This window comes from Raphanus sativus, chromosome 5 (assembly GCF_000801105.2).
Source record: "Raphanus sativus cultivar WK10039 chromosome 5, ASM80110v3, whole genome shotgun sequence".
NCBI classification, from domain to species: Eukaryota; Viridiplantae; Streptophyta; class Magnoliopsida; order Brassicales; family Brassicaceae; genus Raphanus; species Raphanus sativus.
Genome location: NC_079515.1, coordinates 27,606,738 through 27,620,272, shown reverse-complemented (window position 1 = coordinate 27,620,272; position 13,535 = coordinate 27,606,738). Strand labels below are relative to the sequence as shown.

Sequence of the window (13,535 nt, the reverse complement as noted above, 5' to 3'; positions counted from 1 at the left end):
AACACAGTAGAGACGCACGCAGACGAATAAAATAATCTAATAACGTTGGTGACAGATTCACATCTCACGGACCAATCTTTGTTCCCTTTGTTGCTTTTCCCATTTTAGGGTCTCGTTGGTATTTACTATTCAGAGTATAATAGTGTAAAAAATAGGTGAAAAAAGAGATGTAGTATATGTTTTAAAAGAAATAAGGTTTGAGTGTGTATTTTTCTTGTTTGAATAATAATTAGAGTAATATGATAAAAGGTTATTTCACTTAATTGTTAAAATTTTGGTCAAACCAGAGTAACACAAAATATACTTAAAAAAAAATTAGAATAAATGTTCACTCAGAAAATATTGTGTTCGAAAACAAAAACAAAAGTTCACTCACAAAAAAAATACAGTCAAACTCTTACCTTCCTTTTCCCTTCACGTAAAAACGTCACACTCAGTTAACTTTAGCAAAGCGGTCCTCCCTGACACGACGTCGTTTAATCCCTTCTTCTTCTTCCTTTTCCTCTCACCTGCTCTATAAAAGAAACTCTCTGTATTTTATTAAAAAACTCAACCTTTATTAACCAGAGCTCACTCACCCTCTCTCTCTCTATTCTCCCTCTAGCTCCGATGGGCTTTCCCGTAGGCTACACAGAGGTCTTCATCCCGAAGCTCTTCGTACAAACACTCTCCCTACTCAGTTTCATCAGAACCGTCCTCTTCTCTCTCTTCCGCTTCTTGGGCCTCTCCGACTTCCTCGAAATGGACCAAACCTGGCCCGACCACACATCTCACCCGACCCGAACACCCACCGAACCCCGCTCCCCCTTCTCCGCCCTCCTAATCCGCGAGATCTTACCCGTCATCAAGTTCGAAGACGTCTCCGGCGAGGATCTGCCGGAAAGCTGCGCCGTCTGTCTCTACGAGTTCGAAGGAGAGCAAGAGATCCGGTGGCTGAGAAACTGCAGGCACATATTCCACCGGAGCTGTCTCGACCGTTGGATGGATCACGATCAGAAGACGTGTCCTCTCTGTAGAACGCCGTTTGTTCCGGATGAGATGCAAGAAGAGTTTAATCAACGGCTGTGGGCTGCTTCGGGTGTTCATGACTTCCACAGCGAGTACTGTCCCGTGACGGAACTATAGAGAGAGACGGCTTCTTTTCCCTCCTCCTTGTGTCTTTTTTCTTTTTGACTTTTCACCCCTGTACTTTTAAATTTGCTTTTTTCACCCTTGCTAACATTAGATTTGCCACGCTTTCATGTGTTTGTTAGATATACATATGAATGATATGAGCAATAAACATTACCAAATCAAAAAATGAAATCGAAGTAGTTTGTTTACTTTTTAGTATATAATAGAGATGATTTGTATAAAATCTTATTGCAACCAAAAAAAATTGATATTGAAAATTTAATATATGGGTTGAGTTATCCATTTAGATAAACTGTGCGAACCAAACTCAAAAACTGAAGTAAAATACAAAAAGTATCTGAAAACCTAAAAACAAACTAAAAGCAAAATAAAATATATCTGGATAAACTGATCTGATCCAAGTTTTAGTCTAGTCAAATATATCTGAAATTTAAGTTCATAACTTTCAATCTGCAAATAACACTTGACTAGACTTTTTTTTTTTTTTTGTTGTTCAAAAAAAAGTCTAGTCAAGTGTTATTTGCAGATTGAAAGTTATGAACTTAAATTTCTATTTATGGAAACTTATCCTGTTTTAATTAATTCTGATAGTTTTTTTTTTGTCACAATAAATTTTTTTTTTGTCACCAAAAAAAAATTTATTTCTGATAGTTATCAATACATAAATGGAGTAACATTTAATTTAGTGATAAAATTAACTTTTTAACAGGAGTAGTTAAGATCGTGTCAGTACTTGTTTCTGACCACTGAGCAATGAGTGACCACATCTGTATTATTTTGTAAATTATGGTAATAAATATTTCAAAGTCATTGTGACAAAAAAAATTCAAAGTCAGTCTCACTTGTTATCTTTAGATTTAACCAAAAGTATCTGTGTTACAAAAAAAAAACAAAAGTACTCTAAATTCAATGGATCATGGTAATGTGTAAAGGCTTGGTCTGCAGATCGAAATATGCTTGGTCTGCAGATCGATCAGTCAATTTCAAACGTAATAAACTACTTCTCATTCATTAACTAATCAAACATGTTTTATTTCAACACAAAATATATCAAAAAATCCATATACCTCGAAATCCGACCACTTCTGATTCATTGACTACGAATCTAATCGTGATCCGAAATGAAAACCCTGGTTCAAGGACCAACCTAAAAAGAAATAAATGCATATTTCTATCTGCATAGGTAACTGAAATAAATGGTAACTGAAATAAATGCATATTTTTTGAGTGTGAAAGAGTTTTTAAGTTCAAATATGGTTTAAGTTAAAAGAGTTTTTAACATTAGTACCAAAAAGGTTTGCTTAGAAATTCATATTATATAATATGAAAAACCGTCTCAATGTAGAACAGGGTGATATTATGCTTTTACATGATAAATAAAACCTGAAATTAATAAACATAAAATGAAAGTTAATCCCAGTCTTAATGTTCTGAAATTCATCTTATAACTGAGAATCAGTATACGCAACATTTTACTGCACGTGTGGTTGAAATTTGGCAGAGAGAAGAGAATACTTTGAAATCTTATGTAGAGAAAGACAATTGAAAGTGGGTAGGTTAAACCTGGATCAAGTGGCATTTAACTATTTGGGCAATGATTGAAAAGGTGACTATTACAAATCATCATCATCCTATATCATGGAACTGCTCTAGATTTTATGTACTAGAGAATCTACTTTCTAATCAACCTATCAAACAGCAACAACAAAGCAGTTTGAGTTACCCTAGATGGTAGTAGACTCCTAGTCCATATATGGTGTATATACGCGCACAAACAGTCCCTATAATATGATGACAATATCTCTAGACTCTAGTATAAACAATGGTTGTACAAAAACCTCACCAAAAGTTAGAACCCGTAGCGGAGTGGTTGCCTCCACTTAGGAGTCAATATTAATTACAATATTGCTATCATCTGGATCGCATTACCATCTGGACTTGGCTAAGATTTGAAATGACTCTGCTGGGATAATTATGGGATTTTTTTTTTGCAATCTATGTCAAGTATTCTTTTTTCTCGTAGAGTAGGAGCTCATCCACTTGGATTATGTAATGTATTCTCTCATTCAATTAGTCTACATGAGAACAAGTCCATACACTCAAGCTTGTCTTTGCACATCAATATAATATCTAGAGACTTGCGTAGGAGACGTAGAGACTGCTGATCGGGTTACTCAAAAAGATTTGTCCTCTTTTGGATCATGTTAAATATTAGTGTTTGATGCCTTGGACAAGAAAAATAAAATAACATATCTATATATGTGTTACTATGCTCACAACTGAATAAAATTGAAAACCGAAATAACTGAAGTGAATTGATCATAAGTTGTTAACTGGAATATTATATTTGGTTTAGTTTAGCAGACACCAAAGATAGATTATAATGGCTGTATAATAAGACAGATGAAAACTGAAAGTTCGCTCATTTGAGTCTTAACATGAACATGCTTCTATGCGTGTGCATGCATTGTGTCATGTGGCATTACCAGCTTTCATTTTACCGAGCTGCAAAATCCCAAACAATTATAAGGGAAATGAAGCAAGATTTCAAGTGTCTAACATTCTAGTCTCAAGATCGTTAGCAGAAAGAAGCCGTTACTTGTAAATGAAGGCAGCGATTCCAAGGAGTATGCATAATAGGGTAATGTCTATGCAGAAGTTGCGGCTCGATCTCAGCTAGAATCAAATAGAATACAATGAGAAATTTTGTGAAATACATTTTACTTTGATCTCGATCTTAGGGTATTACCTTAGTTACAGTATCCTTGAGCCTCACATTGGTGCTTTTCAAGTCAGTAGCTGCCCTATCAATCTGAATGGTATACCAAATCAATAAAAAGGAATCTTGTTTGGCAGCGATACTAGATCAAGAAATGTTGTTCACTAACCTTTGAATCTATTTCATCCACGAGTGGTTCTTGTCGATCAAGTTCCTGTAATGTATATATCATTAAGAAAAATCACTACGATATATGATCAATAAAAGGGAACCAAAAACAGCAACAAAATAAACAAAAAAATCAACCTCATTGATGTCTTGAGCCATGTTCTTGAGTGTATCCAACCCTTCAGCTATGAAATCCAATCCTTGATCCTGCTTCCACACTAGTTAGACTCTTGATATATATCATTACACACCAAGTGATGATAACATGCAACACACAGACCACAAACTTGCCTGCTTCACTCTTCTCATCTCGTGTTCTTGTTTAAACTGATCAGACTCTTCAGTGCGCTGGAAATATTCACTATCGACTCTGTCATCTGATACAGTTGAACAAGTCTTTCTTAACTACAGAGACACTTATAAGTTATAAAATACAAGAGAAAACGATATTGTCATGCTCGTTTGCATATGGTATCGCAGGTCGCGTAAATTTTTAATTTCTAGTCCTTATTTTTTCTTTCGCGACAGTAAAACGAACAACAACCTTAAAAAAACTGCAACTGGCCTCAAAGGAATAAGGCCTATATATATATATATGTATTACCAGAGAGATTCGCGTCGAATCTGATGTTAGTGTACGATGTTGAAGCAGTCCAACCATTTGCAGGAACAGAGCCTTCTGGTAAATCCTCAATCTTCTCTCTCAACGACAAAACCAAATCATTTCTAACATCAAGCTCTTCATGTGAGAGCCCTTTAACCTAAAATTAAAAAAAAAACATTCTCATTTAGACGTAACACAAGATTCAAAACTATTAAACTTGTGAAAATGTACGAAACCTTTTTGAGAGCAAGCCTCTGCAGTTTAGGAACACCTTCGAGCAAACGAGCTTTCGTTCTTCGTATCTCCGCGTTCATCGCTACAGCTTTTGCTCTGTTCGTCTCAGACGAGAAGTCCTCCGTTTTCTAACGATTTAACGTTTCATCAGAATCATATGGTTACGAGACAGAAACGTTAACGAGAGAGACAAGAACCTGAAGAAGAGTTTCGAGTGCAGATTCGAAGGAGGAGTAGAGACGAGAGAAAGCATCGTCGTCGCCGGAGATGTTAGCTTCTCTCTGTTTGTCGAGATCGTATTTCTCGTACTTTTTGCAGATTGAGTCAACCCTAGTGATCAAATCAACCAACCCCATTGTTCAGCAAAACGCTTTAAGGATATTCTTCTGCAGACAAAAGAAAAGAAAAAACTCTGTTTTGAATGTGAGCAAAGCAGTTACAGAGTCAATATTTCGTGGCTTCTGTATATGAAGAGAGAACGAGAGATCTTTTCCTGGCCGTTGGATCTATTGCCACGTGGGTATGCTCTGATTCGCTTTTATTTAGTTAGGATTATTTTCCTTTTTTCAAGTCAAAGTGTTTTGATTCTGTAGTGATGCTATTGGTCAATGATCATTTTTTTTGTTAGTGTTCACTTAGTTCTCACTTGTCAAATGAAATAGAATCATTTGTTGTGTATGTAATGGCTGCTCGTGACAGGACATGAGTTATGGACCGGTGCTTAATGTCCTTCCTCAAACTATAAACGTATAGCAATACTGGTAAACAAAATTTATCTTGTGTTTTAACTTATTTGTCCTTTTTGCCTTTAGAATGTATTATAGCCAAAGAGTATGCATATTGCTCCTTTTGGGACAAATCCACACTGGTTGTAGAAGCTATGAACTATGGCTTTGTAATTTACTTGGAATGCAGCTTTACCACGTGGGCGCGCAGGTGTTTATTTTTCATAGTCATGTTTTAATTTTTGAAAATAAGATAGATGTAATTGTTTATACTTAGTATGTTATAGATTAATATGTTATTTAAGTTTGACATTGATGAGTCTTTGTCCAATGTGATTAGCTTTTCATATATAAACTATGAGATTGTGTTATTTTTATTGTATATTTTCATTTAATTTATTTTATAAATTCAACAGTAAAATATTAGAGGTATAAGTATACTTGTGGGTTTTATTAAATCATATTATAAATAATTTTTTTCAAAGAGTTTTTAAAAATTTTAAAAACAAAAATGGTATATAGAGAAACTAAAATAATAATGAAACCAAGTAAAAGAATGCATTCAATCATAAGAAGAGATTAAAAGTAAAAAATATTATAAAAATATTATAAAATCTATTATAAAACAAAATATGTGTTTTGCGTCCATGAATATAAACATTTCGCTTTTGGTTTTCTTTGATATAGTTATAGTTATTATTTATTATCTAGACCATATAGTTATTAAAAGCCCAAACAAATACAAACTTTTATTTCTAATCAAACAGTAGAAATTATGGGTTTCGAAATAAACTGGATTATCAAGTTAATGAAAAACTTATTATTGAATATATTAAAAACAACGTGTTTTAATTAGAGTGGCATGAAATAGTATTTTGTGCAAAATTAAAAGCTAAGTATTATTTATACTTCAGTTTTAATAGATTATATTATTCTAATATCATTAATATGTAAATAAAATATCTCAGAATGATATTAAATTCATATTACTCTTCAAATTTTTCAATTTAGTCTTCACATATTTCAAGAGCTTCCTTATATCAGAATCTTTGTATACAAATTACATATGTTGCTATCCACTTTCTTTCCAATATATACTCCTCACAAGATAAACACAGAATGCAAAACACAATATATTGAATTAGAATTACACCATGTTTATTGTGGACAATATATATCAAAGATGGACAGTCAATTTCCATGGACATAAGAAATAAGATCATAAAACTCTACAACATGTTCCTATTCGTTGAATTGACGTATGCCATAATTAGAGTTTCATTTCTTATTGTGATAGCAAATTAAAATATTAAATATCATATAATATTTCTAATCAATAACCATAATATAATAGGCCAAGAAAGAAAATGATCATTTTGTGCATATTGTTTCATATTGTTATTTCCCTTTCAAATTTTCAATGTGTTTACTCATAAATTTGCACTACAAAATCAATTCAAAATGTAGTTAGACAACATTAAAATGTTCTTCACAATTTGTGTAATATGCTCACATACATCTATACATAGATTTTCATCTAATTCTATATAACATCAAAAACATATCATACAGAAACCAAAACATTCTAAAAACATAAATTCAATAGTCTAGAAAACATAACTGATTAAATATATTGCTGAAGTAAAATAAAAATATAAACATTCAAAATGACGTTATATATGATTCATATAATCATGTTATAATAGAACATTGGAATGTTGCATTTGTAGTTTTGATTTGATTTGATTTATATCTTCCCTTTTTGGGTTTATACAATTATTGGTTTGAATTTTGAACAATACTCTCATTTTCTCCCAAAAAGTATTATAAGTATTGTACTCGCATTACCAACATAAACTCAATGGCTGCATTTTACCAGCACAACAATCTCTATCTGAGCCACAAAATGCTTTTATTTCCAATATTCCTCATCAACATAAATTATTCTTCCAATGTCTATAAAATAAACACAGTACTTATAACACTTTGGTTTTTGGTGGGTTATGTCATAATATTTTGCTCCCAAGATAAGATATTATATAGTGAAGAGTCTCTTCATCAACCAAAACCAAATCAGTCCACCGAAACTGGCTTCATAGCTTCTGCTTCTTTCCTCAGCTCATCAAACAGAACAGACGACAGATATCTCTCCCCAAAGCTCGCATGAACCGTCTGTTCAATACAATACACAAACACAAATAAAACATAACACATATCATAAAAGAACTCAAGAACAGTTGTTTGTTTGTTTCCTCTCTTACCACAATGAGTTTGTTTGCCTTTGTTCTCTGGCATTTTCGCCAGTCTTATTGCTGCCACGGTGTTAGCCTCCGATGATATTCCAACCTACAAGTTATGTTTCCATAGTCAGCACCAGAAAACAAACACAAACAAACTAATCTCCAAAAAGAAAACTCACCATGAGACCTTCTTTCGATGCCAATTGTCTAGCCATTTTTATAGCATCCTCACTACTAACCTGTTCCTCTCGCACATGTATACTCAAACACGTAAGCATTTCACAAGTTGATTAGAACACAAACGCATGGAACCTTATCAGTAACATTTACCTCAAGAACGCTCTCCATAACATCCATATCCAAGATATCTGGTTTAAATCCAACCCCATTGCCTGTGATAGCATGTGGACCTAACTCAAAAGTTTAAAACTCTAACCATCAGCAACCGCATATACTAGGATCTTCCATTAACTTAAATCACAAGCAATCAAAGAGGATAAACAAATAAAATGCACCTGGCTTGCCACCATTGAGTATGTTACTTTCAGCAGGCTCCACTCCATATATCTACATGACCTAATGATCTACTAGAACTCTTTTGAGTACCTGAGTGTTTGCAGGATTAGCAAACTGTTGCAACATATGAGCATCAGGAGTACTCTCAAGAAGATCATAAGCTTTCTTAACGGTTCCACCCATTCCTTTGGTTGGATCAGTGAGAACAAGCTCAGCACCAAAAGATCTCATCGTCACTCTCCTCTCCATGCTGGTGTAAGAAGGCATTGTCATTATAATCTTATATCCTTTCATAGCCGCCACGAAAGCCATACTTATTCCCATGTTTCCTGAAGTTGGCTCTATCAATGTTGTCTGAAAACAAAAACATCACTTATATAATAAGTTAATTCACCATTAAATTTGAGATTTAAGTATGAAATACAAAACGATGATTACTTTTCCAGGAGTGATAAGGTTTTTCTTCTCTGCATCTGCAACCATAGCTAAAGCTGGTCTGGACACAACAGAACCAACCAAAAGTCAACGGTTATTATGTCCTAAGATTATGAGTTCAGAGTCTCACCTGTCTTTGACGCTACAAGTAGGCTGGAAATGTTCTTGCTTGGCCGCAATATAAGCTCCACATCCTTCAGTGACTCTGTTGAGGAACACGAGTGGAGTTCTTCCGATGAGCTACAACACAAGACAGATTTGATCAGTCAACATCGGAAGAAGATCATATTTTCAAGCAACAAAGTTTTTTTTCTTTTACCAGAGAAGCATCGCGTTTGGCTTGAGTTGCAGGGAACTCTTTGGGAAGGTTTCTGAGTCTTTCAGCGAAAGAAGAAGATGCATCGGTGGAGAAGAGCTTCCTCGTGCTTTGCCTGATGCGGGGGATCGTCTCTTTCGTCAGCAGCCTCCTCCAAACAGTAGCCATTGGTGAATAAACAGAGCAGGAAACAAAGTTCGAAGAGAGAGAGAGAGAAGCCAAAAGTCTATAGCAGAGTAGGAGAAGATGAGTCAAAGGTGGAGAAGCAAACCAATCATATAAATGGCTCTAAATACGAGGAATTAAGACAAATATAGTAGAATCGTCCTTTCTTGATGTTTCAGCTAGTTCAACCCACAAAAAAAATCTCTACTTATCAAAATGGGTAGAGACAAAAGTGTAGGCGTTATCATTTACGTGGGTAATACATCATTCACGTGGGTAATACAATGATTCTGTTTGAACTGAATTCTTATTGGGTGTTGAGATTCACTTCTTATCTTGTAAATATATTTTGAAAAGAACACTAACATCGGTGGTAAGTGAAGGGTTGTTAATATTTGTTTTACGGAAAAATATGAATTATCGAGCGATCCTTGTTTCACGTTGAGTGTTATGCAAATGTAATATCGGTGGTAAGTGAAGGGTTCTTGTCAGATATCTATACAAACTAGTCATGCATCTTTCACTTATTATGCTGTCAACTGTTGCAAATTTTAACTTCTTTTCTTATACAGTTAAATTAATTATTTGTCATGGAATCTTCTGGCTTTGTTGTAAAGCATGTGATAAGGGACACCCGGGACCATTTTCCTTGGCGAAGTAGGTGACACTACAGTCTATCACGTTTAAAACGAAAACAATTTGACCTAAAAACCTAAACTAAAACTAAAATAACACTAAATCTGATGAATTTTGAAAACGAACCATTTTGATTCTAAGAAATAAAACATTTCATAACTCTCAAGAATGATTTATGTTGAACTTTTGAGATGTTCTTCTTTGTTTACAAGTTACATTGATTGCCTTAAGCAATAGCAAAGGAGAGGGCACGCACATACGTTCATACATACACACATTTTACACATATGGAATAACAATATAAGCAACTTAGGACACTGGACCAGAACCAGAGGACTTGATGTTTTGTTTTAACTTAGTTTCTGGACTTGAAGGGGATTGCTCTGATGACAATCACATGGTAAAGAGCAGCAAGTGCAGCACCAATGAAGGGTCCAACCCAAAACACCCACTGACATGGCCAAAAAAAATTGAAATTGTCAGAAAAAAATGAATGAGACCTAGTTTGGAATGAGATTGGTATATAAAACTCACGTGGTCGTCCCAGGAATGGTCTTTGTTGTAGATGATTGCAGCTCCAAGACTTCTAGCTGGGTTGATGCCTGTGCCAGTGATTGGGATGGTTGCTAAGTGAACCAAGAAAACCGCAAACCCGATTGGGAGTGGTGCAAGAATCTGCACAAATTGTCACAAACAAGCAGATAAGCAACAATATTTACACTTAAAGCTGTAAAATGTTAAATCATTTCATCTTGTTTATAGGAGCAATGTTCCGTGGACTTGTTTACTTACAGGGACATGAGAGTCACGGGCGTTTCTCTTGGCGTCAGTGGCTGAGAAAACTGTGTAAACGAGGACGAATGTACCGATGATTTCAGCACCAAGACCACTACCTTTGGTGTATCCATGAGCCACAGTGTTGGCTCCTCCTCCTAGAGCCTGGTATTGATTAGGCTGGAAACCTTTAACCACACCAGCTCCGCATATGGCTCCCAAGCACTGCATCACTATGTAGTACAAAGCTCTGGTGAGTGACAGCTTCCTAGCTAAGAACAGACCAAAAGTGACCGCTGGGTTGATGTGTCCACCTGAGAGTGACATAAAAAAACACTCCAAGATCAGGCAAATGGACAAAATACTAATATATACTTTCTATGTTCCAAAATATAAGATGTTTTAGGTGAAATCACACATTTTATGAAAATTACTTTTACCTAAAAATTTCATTAAAAATATAAATTAAATCAATTATAAAATATATTATAAATATAATTGGTTATACAGTTTTTAATAAAATTAACAATTAACTCGAAGACATCTTGTATTTTTAAACATCAATTTTTTTTTGTAGAATTAAACATCGAAAATTGTGTTGAACATATTATATTTTGAAACCGAGGGAGTTTATATCAAACCAAGTTAAGTTGAGTGACTTACCGGAGATACCGGCGGTGCAGTAGACAAGGGCAAAGATCATACCACCGAAGGCCCAAGCGATACCTTGGATTCCGACGGAAGCACACATGTTTGGTGATCTTTTAACTCCCATGACGGTCAAAACAGTGATGTAGAGGAAGAGGAAAGTAGCTATAAACTCAGCAATACCAGCTCGCCAGAAGGACCATGAAGAAAGCTCACCAGGCTCGAACAGAGGAGCCGGTGGTGGCTCGTTGTAGTCCTTGTCGCTCTGAGCTGAAGTCCCGATTGGTTGTCTCTCTGGGAACTTGTTAGCTCCAACTCTAACATCTTCTTCCTTGCCTTCCATCTTTTGTTCGATCTCTCTCAGACAAAAACCAGTAGTTTTGATTTTGGTTTTCTTCTCTGTTTGTGGTGAATTTTGACAAGTGGAGTGGCGAACTTTATAGTTGGAAGATAATGCAAAGAAATGGCAGAAATAAAATAAAGACCATGACAATATTGACAGTAACATTAAAGTTGTTTATGTTATCTGCACAGTAATCAATCATCATGCAAATGACAAAACTCTATTATTGGGTGAGTGATATATTATGCGTTTGGACAGAGTTTTGGGTGTTACATTCCAGCTATTTTCTGGTTTAATAAAATATTTAAACTAAGTATTAAGACAATGTATAGATCAATGTCGATTGTTTTACAAATTTCCCATAGTTGTCACTAAATAATTGCTTAGTTACCAACTGCTACATACAGGCCCACGAACACAACTTGTGTTATTAAAAGAGAATTGAAAACAATAGCGATTGTCCAGCTTAGATGATCTGGCGCTTGCGATTGAGAGGATAATAGCATCTGAATATGGCCTCACCATCATGCATTATGCTTCATTTTCAATACGGATGGTAGTAACTAGTAAATTATCAATTCTGTACTTCTTCCATTCATAAAAAGGGCTCTATGGGTGTTATTATCTTTACAGGGTTGACTAATAAATAAATCTAAGAACAAATACATGTTATTCTGCTCTAAATCATAATCCTAATTTCTATATTAAGATTTCATTATTATTAAAAAAAACATGTGTATAAAATAGAGTGGTAGTGTACTATTTGCCAAATAGGAAAGACAAGGTTGAAGAAAACAAAAGAAAAAGCTAAGTGGTTGCTAATTGCTATATTGTTTTTCAAGTGGGGCTTCAGGGTCAGGGCCATTCTTGGTTACCATTTTATTTCCTCCAAGTTCTTTATCACATTGGCATTAGAAACTAAGATAGTGTTTCAGAATTCAAATCGACATTGGCATAGTACATCCAAATTCTAAACCAAAATTAAAGTTGAAACATTTACCTAAAATTTCTGACCACTAGAAAAACGACCGACCCATTTTTTTTTTGTCAACTGGTCACATTTGGACCTTTTAATCCTTAAACTGAGGTAAGTAGGGGTCGAACCTCCGACGTCAGGGTCCGAAGGCAGAGCTCAGCAGCCACTAGGCTACGAACAACCCGACACGACCGATCCATTAATAAGAAAAAAAGAATGTGTAAAATATGGTTTTGGACTTTTTGTTGGAGAATATAAACTCAATTATTCATAGCCGTCCAGTCAATCGACGATAAGACATGTTACGTAAAGCCGGCGCCTTACATTATCCAAAGCCGTCCATTCACCTAATGCCATTTGTCCTTTCTTTCAATATATTTTATTTTAATAGTTTAGAAAAATATATTTCTCGTTTGCTATTCGATGATTACATGGGCACCTCAGCCAGCCAGCCAGCCACCCCCACTATCCCCGTGTTACGTCGCGGTGCCATTTTCCTAATCAATAAAAAATGAAAATAACTCACTAACCAAAAGAACACAAAAGAACGAGCGACAAATTAGACATACAGAACAATATAGTAGCTAACAGTCTCTTAACAACATATATTAGCCTTGTAGAGCCTCACTGACTCCATTAACCAATCCTAGCTTTTTGTATATCTCCAGTGTTTGTTTTTTAGGCTTAGGGTTTAGCCAGTAGCCTTTATTTTTCATAAGATGAGTTTACATGACCACGTTGTTAGTTAGTTGTTACATCATATATTCTTGTAACACATTGTGTTTTTTATTTTGGTTTGGAATGTTATATTTGTATCTATGTTTGACTGAATAGTTTGATGATGATGAACCTCTTTTATCCTTTTCTGTGGCACATATGAAACACAGATGATGAACTTCTGT

General features: G+C 35.0%; 4 protein-coding genes across 4 annotated transcripts; 1 reads left to right on the top strand and 3 right to left on the bottom strand.

Annotated features, from left to right (window-relative positions):
* The first annotated feature begins 539 nt into the window (after positions 1–539).
* On the top strand, positions 540–1,322 carry LOC108863284 (brassinosteroid-responsive RING protein 1). Its single transcript, XM_057010341.1, has one exon. The coding sequence runs from the start codon at positions 610–612 to the stop codon at positions 1,123–1,125; it is 516 nt and encodes a 171-aa protein (XP_056866321.1). The 5' UTR covers positions 540–609; the 3' UTR covers positions 1,126–1,322.
* A 2,084-nt stretch (positions 1,323–3,406) lies between these two features.
* LOC108860370 (syntaxin-73) lies at positions 3,407–5,406 on the bottom strand. The gene is made up of 9 exons (XM_018634259.2): positions 5,057–5,406; positions 4,862–4,987; positions 4,626–4,782; positions 4,313–4,398; positions 4,160–4,228; positions 4,023–4,067; positions 3,884–3,946; positions 3,734–3,810; positions 3,407–3,639 (listed from the first exon to the last, which is right to left on the bottom strand). Exons 1-9 carry the CDS (start codon positions 5,213–5,215, stop codon positions 3,627–3,629), a joined length of 795 nt encoding a protein of 264 aa, XP_018489761.1. The 5' UTR covers positions 5,216–5,406; the 3' UTR covers positions 3,407–3,626.
* A 2,073-nt stretch (positions 5,407–7,479) lies between these two features.
* On the bottom strand, positions 7,480–9,433 carry LOC108863440 (bifunctional L-3-cyanoalanine synthase/cysteine synthase C1, mitochondrial). The gene is given in 8 exon segments (XM_018637862.2): positions 7,480–7,756; positions 7,846–7,930; positions 8,004–8,063; positions 8,155–8,234; positions 8,340–8,694; positions 8,779–8,836; positions 8,906–9,015; positions 9,095–9,433. Coding segments are annotated over 8 exon segments (963 nt in total). The 5' UTR covers positions 9,260–9,433; the 3' UTR covers positions 7,480–7,706.
* A 551-nt stretch (positions 9,434–9,984) lies between these two features.
* LOC108863438 (aquaporin PIP1-1) lies at positions 9,985–11,738 on the bottom strand. Its single transcript, XM_018637860.2, has 4 exons — positions 11,330–11,738; positions 10,685–10,980; positions 10,427–10,567; positions 9,985–10,343 (listed from the first exon to the last, which is right to left on the bottom strand). The coding sequence occupies exons 1-4, from the start codon at positions 11,655–11,657 to the stop codon at positions 10,248–10,250; spliced, it is 861 nt and encodes a 286-aa protein (XP_018493362.1). The 5' UTR covers positions 11,658–11,738; the 3' UTR covers positions 9,985–10,247.
* Positions 11,739–13,535: the final 1,797 nt, after the last annotated feature.